General features: G+C 35.7%; 1 protein-coding gene across 1 annotated transcript; it reads right to left on the reverse strand.

Annotated features, from left to right (window-relative positions):
* Positions 1-10,937: 10,937 nt before the first annotated feature.
* Positions 10,938-16,485, reverse strand: LOC104242835 (glutamate receptor 3.6-like). Its single transcript, XM_070168013.1, is given in 9 exon segments — positions 10,938-12,153; positions 13,737-14,143; positions 14,226-14,257; positions 14,533-14,810; positions 14,896-15,167; positions 15,170-15,877; positions 15,880-16,191; positions 16,303-16,414; positions 16,417-16,485. Coding segments are annotated over 9 exon segments (2,655 nt in total). The 5' UTR covers positions 16,471-16,485; the 3' UTR covers positions 10,938-11,673.
* Between the last annotated feature and the right edge of the window lie 457 nt (positions 16,486-16,942).

Consider the following 16,942-nt stretch of genomic DNA (forward strand, 5'->3'; position numbering starts at 1 on the left):
AGATGAGTAAAGAAAATGAGAAGTAAAATGACAAAGTTAGTCATTCAAGGTGAAGTAATACTTACTATTCATGTTCCATTTTTTGGGAAACGGCATGTCTTCAACAGGGATTAGGTCTGAAGTTCTTATTCAGACAAATTGGCCCATCCAACCTTGGTTTTGGGTCTCGTCTATGCTCGAGAAGGGGGGCTTGGTGGCTCGGTGGTAAAAGCTTGATCAATCCTCCCCTACAAAGCCGAGGACTGTAGAGATGCATAAGGTGATCGAGGGTAAAAGGATACCCCTCGATCTTGTTTACAAAAAATCGGAGGAGGATCTTTATCCTCCAGAAAGATGCATGGATCTGGCCAAGGGTCACATCGTACCTCTTGTAGAAGGCAATGATGATGGGTTCTAAAGGATCCAATATGAAAGGGTAAGTGTAAGAACTTAGAAAGCCTTCCACATGGGTAGTGATCAATTCCTCAACGAGGGCACCACCACGTGCTTATCGATCCAATTGCAGTCTTTTTTAACTTGGTCGATGAGATCGTTGGCAATTGTGCATATGTACCTCAAGACCGGTTCATATCGATCCAGTACCGATGGTGTATTCTCTACCTTAAAATCAGTAGCAATGGGGCACTTTGCTGGAACAAAGTCCTCTAGGGGAGGTTCCACCACAGCTCCGTCGCCGGCATGCCTTGATGAAGAAGCGATTTCCTTTTGCAAAATAGTTTTTAAAGTCTTAGCTATTTTACTTTTACGAATAAAGAAGAATGGAAACTGAGAAGAAACACTTGGTATTTTATGATGAAACTAGCGAAAAAAACACCAGAGATCTTAAATACAAAGCTTTGGGGAAGGCAAAGGATTTTGAAGATTAGAGCAAAGAAGATTTGAAAGTTAAGTTTGGGCAAAAGAAGAAAAATACATTTATAGGTTTAAGATGACGGTTAAAATCCGGTAGTGGCCGACCGTCGACTAACACGCATTAAATGCCTAGGAAACTGTACCAACAAGACGTTTCGGTTACCTCTATTGCTTAGATCATGATGCTTGCATCATGGTGAAGATCGAGGGCTCAAATCGTTTCTTGTCATTACTCTCCAAAAAACGAGGGAACTATCTGTATACAATCAAAATCGGGTTTGCTCCTTTTTATGATTAATCGAGACTAGGGCATGACAGGCCAGGGTTCGATCTCATGTCATACTGGACCGAGACACGAAGTTATATGGCCAAGCTCGTGACTCAGGGACCGATCGAGATCGAGATCAGCCAAGATGGAGATCGAGCGGGATAGAGATCAAGCAAGATCGAGGGAAGCCTGCCGAGCCAAATAATGAAAAGCCAAGATATCCGCTATTAAGCGAGGATCACGGCTGAAATCTCGGCACATATCAAGAAGAGGCCGATTAACCAGCTAATCATAGGATTTCTTACCATATTTAGGATTGTATTAAGGGTAGGACTCCCCTACTATATAAAGGGGGTCTGATCATTCGTAAAGCTCATCATATTCACGCTACATAAGGCAATATACTCTCTTTCTCTTAAGCTCTCAATACTCTGTTACTATGTTCATATTTTCCAGTGAAATATTTGTTTGATTCGAAGGCGGCTTAGCTCGAGGACAAAGCTATACATTTCTTTTGGTTTGCTTTATATCTATTTGCAGTTAATTTTTATATTAATTTGCATTTTTTCTCAGTTTGCCAAGTAAAATCACGTATACTTAAAACCACAATATAAATTCAATTGTTATCCGTTTTTAGGGTAAACAGATATATTTGGTATAAATATTAGGTGCGTGTAAGTTTTTTACTGGGCTACAACCAAGACTCTGAAATGATATTCAGTCGTACAAATAATAAGGTTTTTCCTCCCATGCAGCAACATCATGTCGATTAATTGCAGATTCATATTATGTCTTTTGCCCGTGGATATAGTGAATTAATTATTAATTTTCAACGAGACAAAATGCATATAGAAATATTAACATGGCATTGAAAACATCGAAAGATAAGAAAGATTTTGACATGGGAATTACATGAGTTATATTTTAGAAATATATATTATGAAACATGTCAAATTTTGTCCATTGAAAATGTGGAAATTTGGAGGCAAATCGGAAATCAAAAGGAATTTGGAGGGAAACGAGAGATGCCAAATGGAACATGGTTAAAGAAAAATCTCAAAAGCCTGTGTGAAATAATGGCCTTTTATTTTGGCATTTAGTATAACCACTGAAATTGAAAGGACATAAGCATTAATAAGACAGATTTCCTAACCTAAATGAGTGGGAGCCGTGACTCGTGGGACAAAGCTAATACATCAATTCTCTCTAATCTCTATCTATAATTAAATTTCAAAATTGACTGCATGATACTCCCACTGATCCACTTTAATTAATTTTTTGGCCTTTTTTATGGTTCATAATATTTGATTTTTTCAGATATAAAAATGAATTAATTTTTTTTCTCCAAAATTATCCTTGGAGTAAAGAGCCGAGGAGTATTTGTTATATTTTCAATGAACAAATTAAGTTAATATGATTAATTTAATTGTGAATTAATACTAAAAAGTGAATTCCTTAATATGTATGAAAATATCTAAAAAATCATTTAAAGTGAATCGGATGAAATATGGATTAAAAAAGAAGTTGAAGCCAATACGTAGATTCTGGATAATAGATAGTATAAGTCAACATGCGGGAGTCGTCGCTTAATATTTGCCTTTTATGTTAGTTTAGAGAAATATATGTATGAAGGATTTCAAGGAAGTGCTAATTCTCCAATTATACAGTACAAACTATAAAGTCATGTTACATTAACTATCATGTCACCTTAATGATAATTAAATATAACTCTCCATAATTTCTGGATCTAATAACCTAATTAAGAAATACGATAACAAACATTGTATAACAAGTTAAATTGCATTGATCAAGTAACCATTAATTTACACTACCAATGAAGTTATGGGTTTTTTGGTTGCCGGATAGAGAAGAATTATTCATGTATTAAAATTAACATAACTTTATACATTGTTTGGTTATAAATTTTGTATAAAAGTAAAATAATCTCCACATAGAATCTAGCATAGGTTATATAATATTTGATTGGTTTTTTTCCCTACAGAGAATATAGCATAGTTAATGGAGTACAATGTTTGGTTCATATTATTCTTTTTCTTATAACGAATAAATATATAAGTTATGAGAGAATATATTATATATCATTTTATGCATGGTAGAATGTAACGATTTGATCGGTTGTTTTGAGCTCTAGCATGTCGTTCAGCGGTTTGAGGCCCTGAATAGCTTCACTTCAAGTATTATGACTTGCATGTGTGGTCGGAATTGAATTTCGGAAAGTTCAGAGTTGATTTGGAAAGAAAATTCTCATTTCGGAAGCTTTAAGTTGGAAGAATTGACTAAAGTGTGATTTTTGAGTAAAAGACCTCGGAATCGGGATTTGAAGGTTCCAATAGCTTCGTATGATAATTTTGGACTTGGGCATATATCCGGATCGGATTTTGGATGACCCAGGAGTGTTTCGGCACCTATTGTGGAAGTTGGCATTTTGGAAGAATTTCATAAATTTAGGTGAGGTGTATTTCAATGTTATCGATGTCCATTTGGGATTCCGAGTCTGAGAATAGCTCCGTATGGTGATTCTAGAATTAGGAGCGCGCCCGAAAGTAGATTTGGAGGTCTGTAAGTCATTCGGGGGTCATTTGGCGAAAGTTAGAAATTTGAAAGTTTTTGAAAAGTTTGACCGGGAGTAGACTTTTTGATATCAGGGTCAGATTCCGATTCTGAAAGTTGGAATAGGTAATAAAGAATGTGACTTGTGTGCAAAATTTGAGGTCAATTGGACGTGATTTGATAGGTTTCGACATCGAATGTGAAAGTTGGAAATTCTAAAGTTCATTAAGCTTGAATTGAGGTGCGATTCGTGATTTTGATATTGTTTGATTTGATTTGAGGCCTCGAACAAGTCTATATTATGTTATGGTACTGGTTTGTGTGATTGGACGGGGTCCCAGGGGCCTCATGTGTGTTTCGGAGGTATTTGGGTTGTATCGCGCTTTTATTTGATTTTTCAGCGTCGTTTCTTTGGGCATAAAGGGAACTATATTTAGAAACCAACCTTTTATTTGTGATTGGATTGAACCATTAGATCCGTATCGTAATTATGGAGTCATAGCAATAAGAATTGTCGAATTTCGATGTCATATGAGAGAGTTATGCCCATTCCGTGTCGGACAAAATTAATGGTTTTTGGTGCGAAGATTTATTCTTTGCGAACGCGAGAGAAGTTCTGCGAACGCGAAGAATGATTTTTTGGTTGACCGTCAACGCAAAAAATTGCTCTTCGCGAACGCGAAGTTCTCCCACAAAGGCGATAAATAAAAATCGCATGGACAATATTTTAAACCGAGAATTTTAGTATTTTGGGCATATCTTGAGTTCTAGAGCTCCGTTTGAGGTGATTTTCACGGTATTATTCTCGTCTCAACATGCGGGTAAATATATGACCTTCATTTTGATATTTCTCTATGATTATTTCTATTGATTTCTATTTTTATCCGTATTTGGATTGTAGAAATTCGGATTTTGAGCCCCAAAGTTGAAAATTGGTAAATCCTTGATTTGAGGGTCGATTCATGGACGAAACTGGATGAATTTCTGGATATACACCATACGAGTTATAGGTAATATTTATTTTTAATAATTTTTGAAATACGGGCATGTGGACCCGAAGGTTGACTTTATTAACTTTTCGAGTGGAGTTGGGAGTTGTTACAAATTGATTTATTATGAGTATTAGAGTATATTTTTATTTTTTGCACATTGCTTGGCTAGTTTGGAGCGACGGACACCGGTTTGAGGTGTTAGAGCGATCTTGGAGCCGGTTATGAAACTTCGAAGTGAGGTAAGTCTCCTTTCTAACATTGTAAGCGGGAATTTACCCTATAGGTGAAATGATTCGATTTGTACTTCTATTTGTGGGGGCTACGTACGCATGAGGTGACGAGAGTCAGTACGTAGCTACTATTCCATTTTATATCCGCATAGTTTTAGGTTTACACCATGCTTTGTGGACACTGTTACTTGATTATATTTGTTAATTGTATAAAATGGAACTAAGTTGAGGAATTTTAAGGATTTAAAAGTTTAGAGTTGAATTGTCTTTATTTTGAAAAGAATCAAGAAAGGGTTATGATTTAATGATAAATTTCTATTTGACCGCATCGCAAGTATGATCCGCGAGCATGGAAACTCCTTAAATTTATATTTGATCGCGTCGCATGTATGATCCGCGAGCGGGGAAATTCCTTAACCGCGTCGCATGTATGATTCGCGAGCGAGGTAAATAGATACATCTATGGTTTGCGTCATTCGACCCTCGGCAGTGCACAATTTAAATATTATGTTGGATCGGGTCGTATGACCTCGCATCATTTGGCATAACTTAATTGAATGTTTTGAAATTTTTGATAATTGATGTGGCCTCATTGGCCGGAGATATAAATTGTTAAAATATGAAAATAAATTTGGAAATCTCTTATTAACAAAAGAATTGTTTACCTGCTTCATGTTATTGAGTTTACAGTCGCTTTAAAGAAAATCATAATTTATCATATTATCGGTATCTTATTATTGGCCATAGTAAGTGTCGGAGTCGACCTCTTGTTACTACTTCTTCGAGATTAGACTGGATACTTATTGGGTACGCGTTATTTTCGTACTCATACTACACTTGCTATACATTTTGTTGTACAGGCACATGTACGTCTAGTGGCCTTGTGGGCGCAGCGACATGGTTGATATGGGGACTTAAGTGAGTTGCATCTTATGAGACGATCCGCAGCCAGCAGAGTCTCCTTCAGAGTACTTGTATTTTTCTTTTCTGTCCAAAGTTATATTCCGGACAGTTATTGTATTTTATTTTAATTCCTAGTAAATGCTCATGCACTTGTGACACCAGGTTCTGAGATGATTATGGTTAGAAAACATTATTATTATTCTGTAAAGTTCATCTTTTACTAGTTAAGTTGAAGAAAATTTATGATCTCAAAAATATAAAAATGAGAATTTAATTTAACTATTTAGTGTTGGCTTGCCTGATGGCGGTGTCCAGAGCTATGAAATAGAAGATGAAATAACTAATACATATATTAGTAATACTTGAATTAAAATACAAAATAACAAGAATACCTCTATTAAAGCTTGTACTTTTTTTTCGCTTAACAAATATATTTAAAATATACATATAATTTTAATAGAATAAACTAGACAAACAATAAATAATACTCACATCACATTTCTATATTACTAATTTCTACATAATAAGTATCCACATAACTAATTCACGTGTAACTAAATTATGTATAACCAATTCATGCATAAATAATACCTACATTATTAATCCATGCATAACTCTTGAACCAAGCTACACCTTAACTCGTGTTTGGTTAGTCTATATAGCAAATGAAACCCATAAATGTGAGTAATATACAGATGCGGACCTATGTTATCAAGTGAGGGATCATTGACATCCGAAAAGTTCGGTAAAATTTTCATGAATACATGTATATGTTTTTAGAAAATACTGATATATTAGTAGTGACATTCTGTATATAAAGCAGATTTTGGTTGAAAGTAAAAATGCACCCACAATCTTCAAATCATGGGTCCGCCTCTGATAATATATGTAGTAAAATTCTACAAAAATGTGAACAATACGTGATAAACTTTAGATTAATTTTTTTAATTAATAACGAAATTGTGTTGTGGTATTTTAATCCAATATTAATGACTGGTGTTTCATGTGTCTTACAACTTGTTTGGATGGTTGTTACCCATTGTATTGTATCGTATTGTTACTCTAAATACGATGTTTGTTTTGATTGTTACTTAAATTTTAGTATATCGTATCGTTAAATCGGTCGTTACATAACGACGAAATGTGCCACTTTATGTAACGACCGATTTGGTGTGGTTGCGTCGTTACCTTGTCTTTTTCTCTCAATCTCACCTCTTATTATTATTAAATAATTTTATTTTATCATTTACCCTATTTTTTATATAGTAATTTTACCTTGTATCATAATTTTTCGTTATAATATTACAAGTTTATTCCTCATATTGCGGGTGCTTGATATCATGAAACGATGGCAAACGATACAATCTATCCAAACATTATTTTTATCAAACGATACAGTAATACGATTACGATACGATACATTATAAAACAATGTGTAACAACCATCCAAACAAGCTGTTAGGGTCTACACGTACAGTATTTATGTTTAAATTTATAGAAGGCGATGTCCTTGCAAGTTGTCCCCATCATTATCTAACTCAATTTTGCAAATTTCACAATGTGTATATATTATCCAAATTAAACATCACCACCAGAATCACAAAAATGTGATACCCCATCGATGTAGCCTTACTAATTGAAATTCAAATAATTCAAAATCTCTACTATAATTCCATAACAAATAATATTTCAACAAGAATTTATTTTAGACGGTTGCAAAAAAATGCAATGATAAATATAATTAAATTGTGTATTAAATATACTCTATAAGATAAACTAATTTCTGAACTGGAAAAATGTATTGTCAATCACGACGGTTTGAATATAGTTTTGGTTTCCTTTTATCTTAGAAGAATTACAAGAAAATAATTTCTGGGCAAAGTTTGTTTGAACCAGTTTTGAGAAAATATTTGTAGACAACATTTTCTTTTCTAAAGCCTATCTTTTGGTTATAATTAAACTTTGTCCTTATTCAGACACTATACTTATTATTTTTAGCTTTCTTAAACGTTAAAAACTTTTTCTAATACTAGAGCCGTAAATGTATAAAAAACTCATTGAAGTAATTTTCTTTAAAATGTGCAAAATGACCATTGAGCAAATTAATTCAAATAAGATTACTTTCCATTCGATTTAAGTTATTACCATTATCAATGTAATTTTTTTTATTTTTAATGAATTTTAAGCTATAAAAGTAAATTAGTTATCATTTTTGTCAAATTATCAAATAATGTTTACTAAAAGATTCATTCCTATTTGTTCAAACCAAACACAGGAAATAGTTTCAGATTTCTTTTATATATGTAAAAGGCCCAACATTAGCGCTTGCTAGAATCCCCTCGACATATTATATACGAGAAATTATTCTTTTCCTTTTGCGCCAAATAGAAATATCTCGAAGAGAAAAAAGAACCAGAGAGATGGCGGAGTCAGGGTGGCGGCGATCGTCCACGTCAACTTTCCGGTGGCTACGAGTGAGTTTCTCACTTCCGACGTCGTTTATGCGGTGGCCAAGGCTGTTTACTTCGTATTTGACGCCGAATTGGAGTCCGAGAAGCCGGGACGGCGTCGTTTCGGCCTGGAGTGGCATCAGCTTCGCCTTCTCCCCTAGGTCATGGTCATGGCCGGACCTTGACTTGCCTTTCTCCATCGTTGATTCTATCGTCTGGTCTATCATCTCCGCCGTTGAATCTGTTGCTCTCGTCTCCATGCTCTGTTTCTTCTTCCTTTTCTGTGGCTGTACTATCTAAAATTACTCCTTGAAGTTTCTCATTTATATCTAACGTAGTTATAGAAGTTTCTACAGCGGGATAGCCGGAAAATTAGTCGGACGATGACCGGCTTTTGGACATTCCGGCTAGTAGTTTGATGATTGGGGGAGGAGGCTGAGGTCATATCCAGCACGCGAGAGGCACGTGGAGAGTGCCTTGTAGTGGTGAATTCAGCCGTGATTGGACTGGTGTACTGCTGCTCAGTGGCTGAGGGTAATTTTTGTCAATTAGGTAAGAGTACCCGGAGTACTCAATAACTTTTATTTTTTATTTTTTTCATTTCATTTTTAGCGAAGCTAGTACTCAACTCATTGTAAAATTATATAGGTCCCATTTCACTATATTTAGATACTCCTTTTTCTAATTTCCTCTGCCCTTTATATAAAAAAAATAGTGGTTTTCGGTATTCATAACATTCCCCCTATCAAATTAGTATTAGTTACTTTGACGGATATTTTTTTAGCATTAGTTACTTTTACAGAGTGAAATTGAAAAATTGATAAAGTAAATAATAACACTACTACCAAAATTATACATATTTCGTTACTCGTTGAAAATTTTCTTAAGAAAATTGTTTACAGTGGAGGAGTGTAACTTTACCAATTCAGTTCCAACTTTTAACAAGTTATAAAAGGCGTGGCCAATTTCAGGAAAAGCAAATAAATTTCCCACTAATGAAAAATAACTGAAAGAGGTTTGGAAAATTTTCCTATAATGTACTAATCAAGAAAGTGTTGTTTTTCTTTCCCTTTTCTCATTAGAAAAGGATGGAGAAGAGTAGTTTCAAATTCTACTATTTCCTGTTGAACGTTTGGAGAACTGAATGAACACCATTATCTCTATTATGTTTAATTTCCCTCAGTAATGATCGGAGGAAATGAAAGTGCATCGTTGTCAAATTAATGACTAACTAAAAGTCCTCCAAGTCTCCAAATAATTATTTCGACCGTTCCTCTTTTACAGATTACAAATTACAACTACTTTATGTATAAAGAGAACCTTTCAAGTCTAGACTAATATAAATACTTTTCCATGCTCGAATTGAAGGAATTTTGCTCTTTGATTCAAGACCAAGCTTTTAAACATCTATAGAGATGTTTTTAAAAGGAGAACAAGAGAACACTCTTTAGAAATAGAAATACTTTAATAATTACAGTATAACTTATTATTTCTTCAATATTAAATATGCAATCTGTTACTCCTTTTTTAATTTTTGATTGTAGGACAATAGGTTTGTGTGTATAATTAAACAATTTGTATTCAAGGTAGATATACATGGTGTTTGAAGCTCTAGAAATGATGTAATTTATTGGAATATCTACTATAGTATTAAATTAATTATGCAAGTAAACCAATCAGATTACTCAATTCACCATTCAAAATATAATTAGTATTTTTTCTACTACCTAACGAACAAAGTACATAAGCAGCTAATCCCCTGTGTGTATGTGTTTTTCTTTCATTGAATTGACTCATTGAGGAACTCCCGAATTTATTTATTTATTTTTGGTTCAGACAGTTGTATTTTCAGATACCAAAACAAGTGACAGCAACTAGCAATTATGCTCATGTTGTGGAGGATGCTCGCACATTTTTAACTTTGAATTGAACGTTAAAAGCTACCTATTGGAAATTATATTTTTATGGCTATGGGTTTTTCCATTATGGCATTTACGTCTAATTTACGTGAAAAGTTTCCCGTAGATTTGTAGAAGCTGGTCCCAGACGGCTTTGTACTAAATTGTTGCTCTATACCACATAGACTCACTATATTATTGACTGGTATACTACTATAAATTTAAATTTATAAGCGTATTGACTAGGTTCACTTTATTGTTTATTTAATGAAGAGACAACCAAACAAGTAAGGCACGCCATATTTTATTTATCGTAGTTTATTGTCATTGTTGTTTCACAACTTTGGGCAAAACCTCTTGCAAATCCTTCTTTTATTATCTTTAGTATGTGCAACTCTAAGACTGTGAATCAATAGAAGAAGCTGTCCGCCAATGCTTTTGGCGAACCTGAATTATTTGATAGATTTCTCAAGATAAATTTGTACTACCTATAGAACAAGATATACAAATACCAAAATGAATATATTAGCTTGGCCGCTTACCAACTATTTCACAAGAACTTAATTATGTGCTAAATAATGCATTGTATTTTATTATCGTCAACAACAGGGAAAGTTCATAACTGAATAATTTGTAAGTTCTTATTTTTGAGAAACCAAAGAAAGAAAAAAACTTATCATTTGGAAGTTGTAAGTTACCACCAGTATATTTCGAACAATGGATGTAAAAAGAACATACCCTTATGCTCTTGAATCCATTTGGTATAATTTCTCTTCATGAAACCGCCTTGAGTTTCAACTTTTTACTAGGAAAAGAAAGGGAATAGATCAGTGATATTAAAACCTGCTCAGATTATTGTATTCTTTTCTCTCCATTACCGCGAAATTAAATAATTTTTAGAGATTGGACTTAGATAACATTTAGCGGGAAAAATAACTTCAATTTGCAGTACTTATTATGGAGCATTGTCAAAGTAAATGATAGAAAGTAGACAATTTTGTGAGTGGTCTTGTCATTAGAATAGTAATTGCGCTAATTGAGCCGCAAAAAAGGCCAGCTAAGCTCCCCTAAAGGCTAAAACATTCCCCTAATTTCCAGAGTTTCCTCCTTTTTTATAGGATGCTATTCCCAATCATATCATCTTTTTCTTCCACAGAATTTTTTCCACTAGCAGTACATGTCAAACTAGAAAACACTATAGGTGGGGTGGCAGAACTAGTGCTCGAAAATTGCTTTCCCTTGCATGAATTTGGCAGATATTGGCCTGGTGGCCAAATCATATGAGCTTAACATTGCACTTGTCATAATCAATATTGAGCTAAAAGCCTTTTTAGGAAAGGACAGATGTATACACACAAGGATCAGCAGGATTCTGAGGTTGCATGGCTATTTTTCCAATGACAACTGACACTTTGTAAAATATGATAGCAGCGCCTTGCAAATAAAGATTCATTCGTGATTCCACCTATATAATTACATTTTGGGAAGACCAGTACTCATTGTTAGGAACTACGCAGATTCTCCAAAACTTACAACCCTGTTTGAGTATATCTCAGAACGGTCAATCCTTGAACCATTTACTGATGCATCTTGATCAACACTTCTAACTGAAGTCGCGTCCAGTTGCCTTCGTTTGGACCTAGACCTCACTGACTCTTCCTTTTCGTCAGCAAAAGAAAGGAATGTCTGGAGTCGTCCTGATCGCGAGCTTCCCCCAGAGGACTCAGACTCGGGATAATAGTGGCAATATTGGCATGCTATCATCACAAAATATATGAGCAGTGCCAGAAAACATGCTAATCCACATAGGAAGAATAAACCTGAGAAGCTTTTCAGTTGAAGCCTGTCCACTTCAAGCTTTGTATTCTGTGAAGTACAAGCAATTCCAGAAAGCCATTTATCATGGATCCTTTGAAGTTCCCCATTTTCTGATAGTTTCAAAATTGCAGTGGACATGTCAATCGCTAGAGGAGAGTCCCTAGGGAAAGCCTAGGAGAAAACAAAGAAATTGAAGGACATTATTCTCAAATGTAGACAGATCAATGCATAAAACCGTCATAACAAAATGGTTCTAGATTGAATAGTTTGATGTAATAGAAAAGGAAAGGTGTATGGGTCAAAATCCGACCAAGAAAATTCAGTACGGGAAGGTGTTCGTCGTGAAGATCGTAACTTGTCATGGGCAGCTCGGCCGAGTACGACCAGGAGGAGTTGTTGAAGAGTTCATTGAGGCCGAGTTCGGTGATAAGCAGAAGAGCCGTTGAGTGGCTCATCAAGGTCGAGGTCCAATAGCGAGGAACGGTAGCAGCGGTCAGTTTTGTTTTGGAATCTCTGAAAGGAATATGTGCTTGTACTTTCTAGGGTTCTTTGGGAATATCCCACTATTTAAATATAAATAGTGTAAGAATGATGAAATGAGGGAGGGGATTTTCGGTTGTAAGAAAGGCATTCAAAGAAAAATACAAAAAACCACTTTTAAGAGAGATTCCACCTTTTTGTGAATTATCCCATTTGTCATTTCCATCAAATCCAAGAAAGTGCGCAATATTCTTTAGCATTCGTATAATTCAACGCGGTCAGAAGATTCCTTAATATTTCCTCATATTTACATTTATTGCCATTTAATATAGTTATTGCTCATCATTGTTCTTCCCATCCACTCTTTGGCAACGTTATTTAATACCCTTTGTATTAAATTGGCTCAAACGTTATTCTATACTATTTATATAAGCATATGCTAGATCTAGAACTTATTATGTTTAACTAGGTTTTACCCATTACCTTTGTATTTAATTGGTTTAACAAAAGGCTTAACACTTTTTGGTCAAACAAAAGGAAAGGTAGTTATAACCAACACAATTAAGCCAAATACACAAACTTAACATCTTTTACTCTCAATTCTTTTCCTTTACGTTCTCATCGACCCCCTATAATTTGAAGGTAAAAAAATGGCAGCCCGATGCATTAAGCCTCCGCTATGCGCGGGGTCCGGGGAAGGGCCCGACCACAATGATCTATTGTACGCAGCCTTACCCTATATTTCTGCAAGAGGCTGTTTTCACGACTTGAACCCGTGACCTCCTGGTCACATGACAACAACTTTACCAGTTACACCAAGACTCTTCTTCTATAATTTGAAGGTACCAAAAGAAAAAATATATATTCAAGCCTAGACAAGGACAACTTCTGTGTGAAGCAAGCACCATGTTATGTCAAGAGTGATATCCTAATCTCCTCTCCTTCCAAATATCAAGCTAACAGTATGATTCACCTTCAGAAGCATGTTTCAAGCAGAACTTATAACTAAGGAACAATGGGAAAAAATCATGCATCAGTGAAAAGTATATTTTGTTGGCCTATTTGCAAGCTTTAGATGTAGAGACTTCTACTTCTCATGCATTACCACATTCGTTAGTTGGTTAGGTTGAATTCACAGGATTCATAATTTCATCATCTCTTTACGTTGCTAACAAATATTGGTAGCTCTTAGTTTGGTCATGGTGTGAGATAAATTCATAAAAAGCAGGTTCACATGTACAAGAAAAAGGTGAAGTTGACAGAGAGCTACTTACAAACCCCCATCCATTTTTTGTGAACTCTTGGCCTAGAATACTGAATTGGCAACGCGTTGAGAGGAAAAGCTCCATATAGGCGCGCTCATCTACTATAGCTGCAACTCCCCCATGACTAGGACCATCTTTTAAAGCTTTAGCATAATCTTCGGGCAGGTTAAGAGGAACAAGTCTAGATTCATGAATGCCAAGTTCTTCAATCAGATAGTTACGGGCAAATGAACCTAATTGATAACCAATGGGGTCCTTTGTATTTACTAAACTTTCAATTCCTGTAATTGGTGAAGAAAGCTTCTGCACTGTAAGAATTGAGGTGAGGCTAGCAGTGTAGCTCGAGTTAATTATCAAAATCACAAATAGCCATATAAGGAGGACAATGCGGCCACGGGTGCTAACAGTGTTTTCTCCTGCATGCAAAAGTGATCTTTGTCAAAGGAAGCTCATTCAAGTGCAAGTGCAAAAATAACTCAACTAGCATGAGTTACTTACTGTGGGCATTAAAGAGAGTTAAAAAGCTGAACCTGCAAAAAGAGTTTTACATAGGAAAAGGTCAAAACTTTATGTATAAAGATAGATAGCAGAATTTGACATACAGAATGAACTGGCAAGTGGAAGACTAGATAATAGAAGAAAGTTAGAGAGAGTAGAGAATACATGACAGACTTGTTCGTCAAGTTAATGTATGTTAATTTATTAGTTAAGTGCTATTGGAACAGAAAAAAAGCTCAACTGCATATTTTTCTCACAATCAAGATCCTGATATTATATGTACGTGCACAAGTAGTTGTCAACTCACCAGAGAACAGTGACAACCTGCTTACTCGGAGGTCCACGAAAATCATCATTCAATCTGTGTTCCAAAATCCAAATTACAGTGCCCACGACTAAGAAAAAAACACCAGTGATACACCACATCCTAGGAGTAAATGGCCTGAGAAAAGCCCAAGCATTAGCATTCTGCTGCTTAACTGGTGCCACTACAACTAACCCAGATTCAATGTATGGTTGAGTGAAATCAACCATTTTTGTCCGATTAGTTGTAATTGCTATGTCGCCTATGGCAGCGTCATAAACCTGAAATGAAAGACCAAGTATGCACAGTTAGAAAACACATTGCTAAACTGACACTAGAGTAGAACATTGGTAGTCTTATACTCACTCCTGCTGTGATTAAGCGCACTAGCTCTGTATCTTCTGGATTGTTATGGCCATCCCCAAAGGCAAGAAGCTTGTAAGGGACAGCATAAGGCAATAAGTTTATGGCTGTAGTGAAGACTTCAATACAGTATCCTCTGAATGAGTCAGTAGTGCCTGGTACCTTGCCAACAAATTCACGAAAGCTAGCTCGGTTAGGGACTGCAATTTTCAGTTGTCTCCCATTGTTTGGAAAAACCCATCCACGAGGTTTCTCTGTTGTTTGTCCGGGCCATTTATACTATGTAGTTGCTGATTTGAAGAGGAACGATTTGGCTGCTTAGAGTAGAGTGTTTCAGGAGGCACAATTGATAAACCAGAGTAATTACACCAATAACCAACTTTCCTAAAACCTGTACCAACAACATTAATGACTTCAAAAGCAGGGCGGAATAGATTTCTATCAGAAGTGAAACCATATGGTCCTGTTACACCTGTCATATTGACCTTATATATGTCGTCAAGCAATAGCTTCCCTCCATCAAAGATGCTCATAGAATCAAGATTCAAACTTCCACTATTTTGTTCAGTTAGCCTTGGATCCTTAGAAAATGAAATGTTTCCCCCTTGGTTAAAGAATTCGTTTATGGCACGAGCAAGTAGCCACACAGTATCATAGGCATAGAGCGCGCAAGTTGACATTCCACCAGTAACTCCTGCCTTCCCTGTCAAATTGCTCCACCGCGAGACAAACTTCTTTTTCAGTTCTGAATCTGGAGTGTGTATACGCAAAGTGATTGCCCCGTCAAGATTCTCTTTTTTATCGGGAGAAAGGGGACCGTCAGTGTCAAGGATAGTCGAGAGCCAATGCGTAGCAATGCAAACATATCCATTATCTATCATCCCTAAATATCGAGCCATAGAGAATATGTCCAGACCCTTTGAAGGATAAGTGTGAACAACCATTATTCGAGATTCTCTCAAAGCAACCTGAACCAAGACATCGAACATCGTCTCTTGTCCAGCTGATCTGCTAATGCAGCGATACCATTTCTTCCAAAATCATCATCAATATATATAGCAATCACTTCTCTCCATTCGTAGTGATCAATTATTTCAGCTATTGCAGCCATCTGAAACATATCACTTGGGGAAGTTCTCACAAAAAACGGGTACTGAAGTGAAGAAAGAGTGGGGTCTGTGGCTGCAAAAGATAATAGAGGAACCTGAAGCTCATTCGCGTTGTTTGATACCACATGAGCTATAACAGAAGATTGGGGGCCAATAATGGCCATAATATCCGTTTCCATGAAGCGGATAGCTGTTATATAAAGATGAAACGGTTCACATAAAACTCAAAAGAGTACTGAAACTATAAAAATCCAGTACACAAAAACCAAAAGAATATAATAGATGTTGCAAAAGGGCTTACCCTCAACTATTCCAAGAAATCCACTGGATTTACTATCCAATAATATCACATTCAACTTAGTTCCTCCAAGAACAGATGGATTGGAATTAATATCTTCCACGGCAGCTTCCACGCAGCTTCCACAGCAACTTTTGTAATTTTTCCGACAGCGGTATTGAAACTTAGCATACAACCAACGTTCACAATTTTAGGCCTTCAGAAAGAGTTGAATTAGTCCCCTCTGAAGAATATCCATTTTAGAGAACTATCAATATCAATGTCCAAAATAGCCTCATTGTGAAATTGGGAATGAAAAGGTGCAACCTTGACCCTGCTAAGGCACATATAGGAACAATTTACTAAATTAACCACAACTCTTTCATTAACAGAAATAGTACATAGTAAGTAATAATATTAAGAATTCAAAACACACCCTCAAATTGCTGATTAAAGAAGGTTAAAGCATGCTAATTTACAGAAACTGATAGGGAGTCCAAGAAAACTCCAAATAAACCAAGAAAAACAGTAATAGTTAATACTGTAGAAGCATATTAAAAAGGAAATAGAGGAAGTAGGTAGCTTCAGTTTCAGACTAGAAGGACATGAACAGTATTTTCCCACCTACGAATAGGTGAGTGTGAAATGAGAGATATTCCATGAA

Source organism: Nicotiana sylvestris, chromosome 1 (genome assembly GCF_000393655.2).
Source record: "Nicotiana sylvestris chromosome 1, ASM39365v2, whole genome shotgun sequence".
In the NCBI taxonomy this organism is placed as follows: domain Eukaryota; kingdom Viridiplantae; phylum Streptophyta; class Magnoliopsida; order Solanales; family Solanaceae; genus Nicotiana; species Nicotiana sylvestris.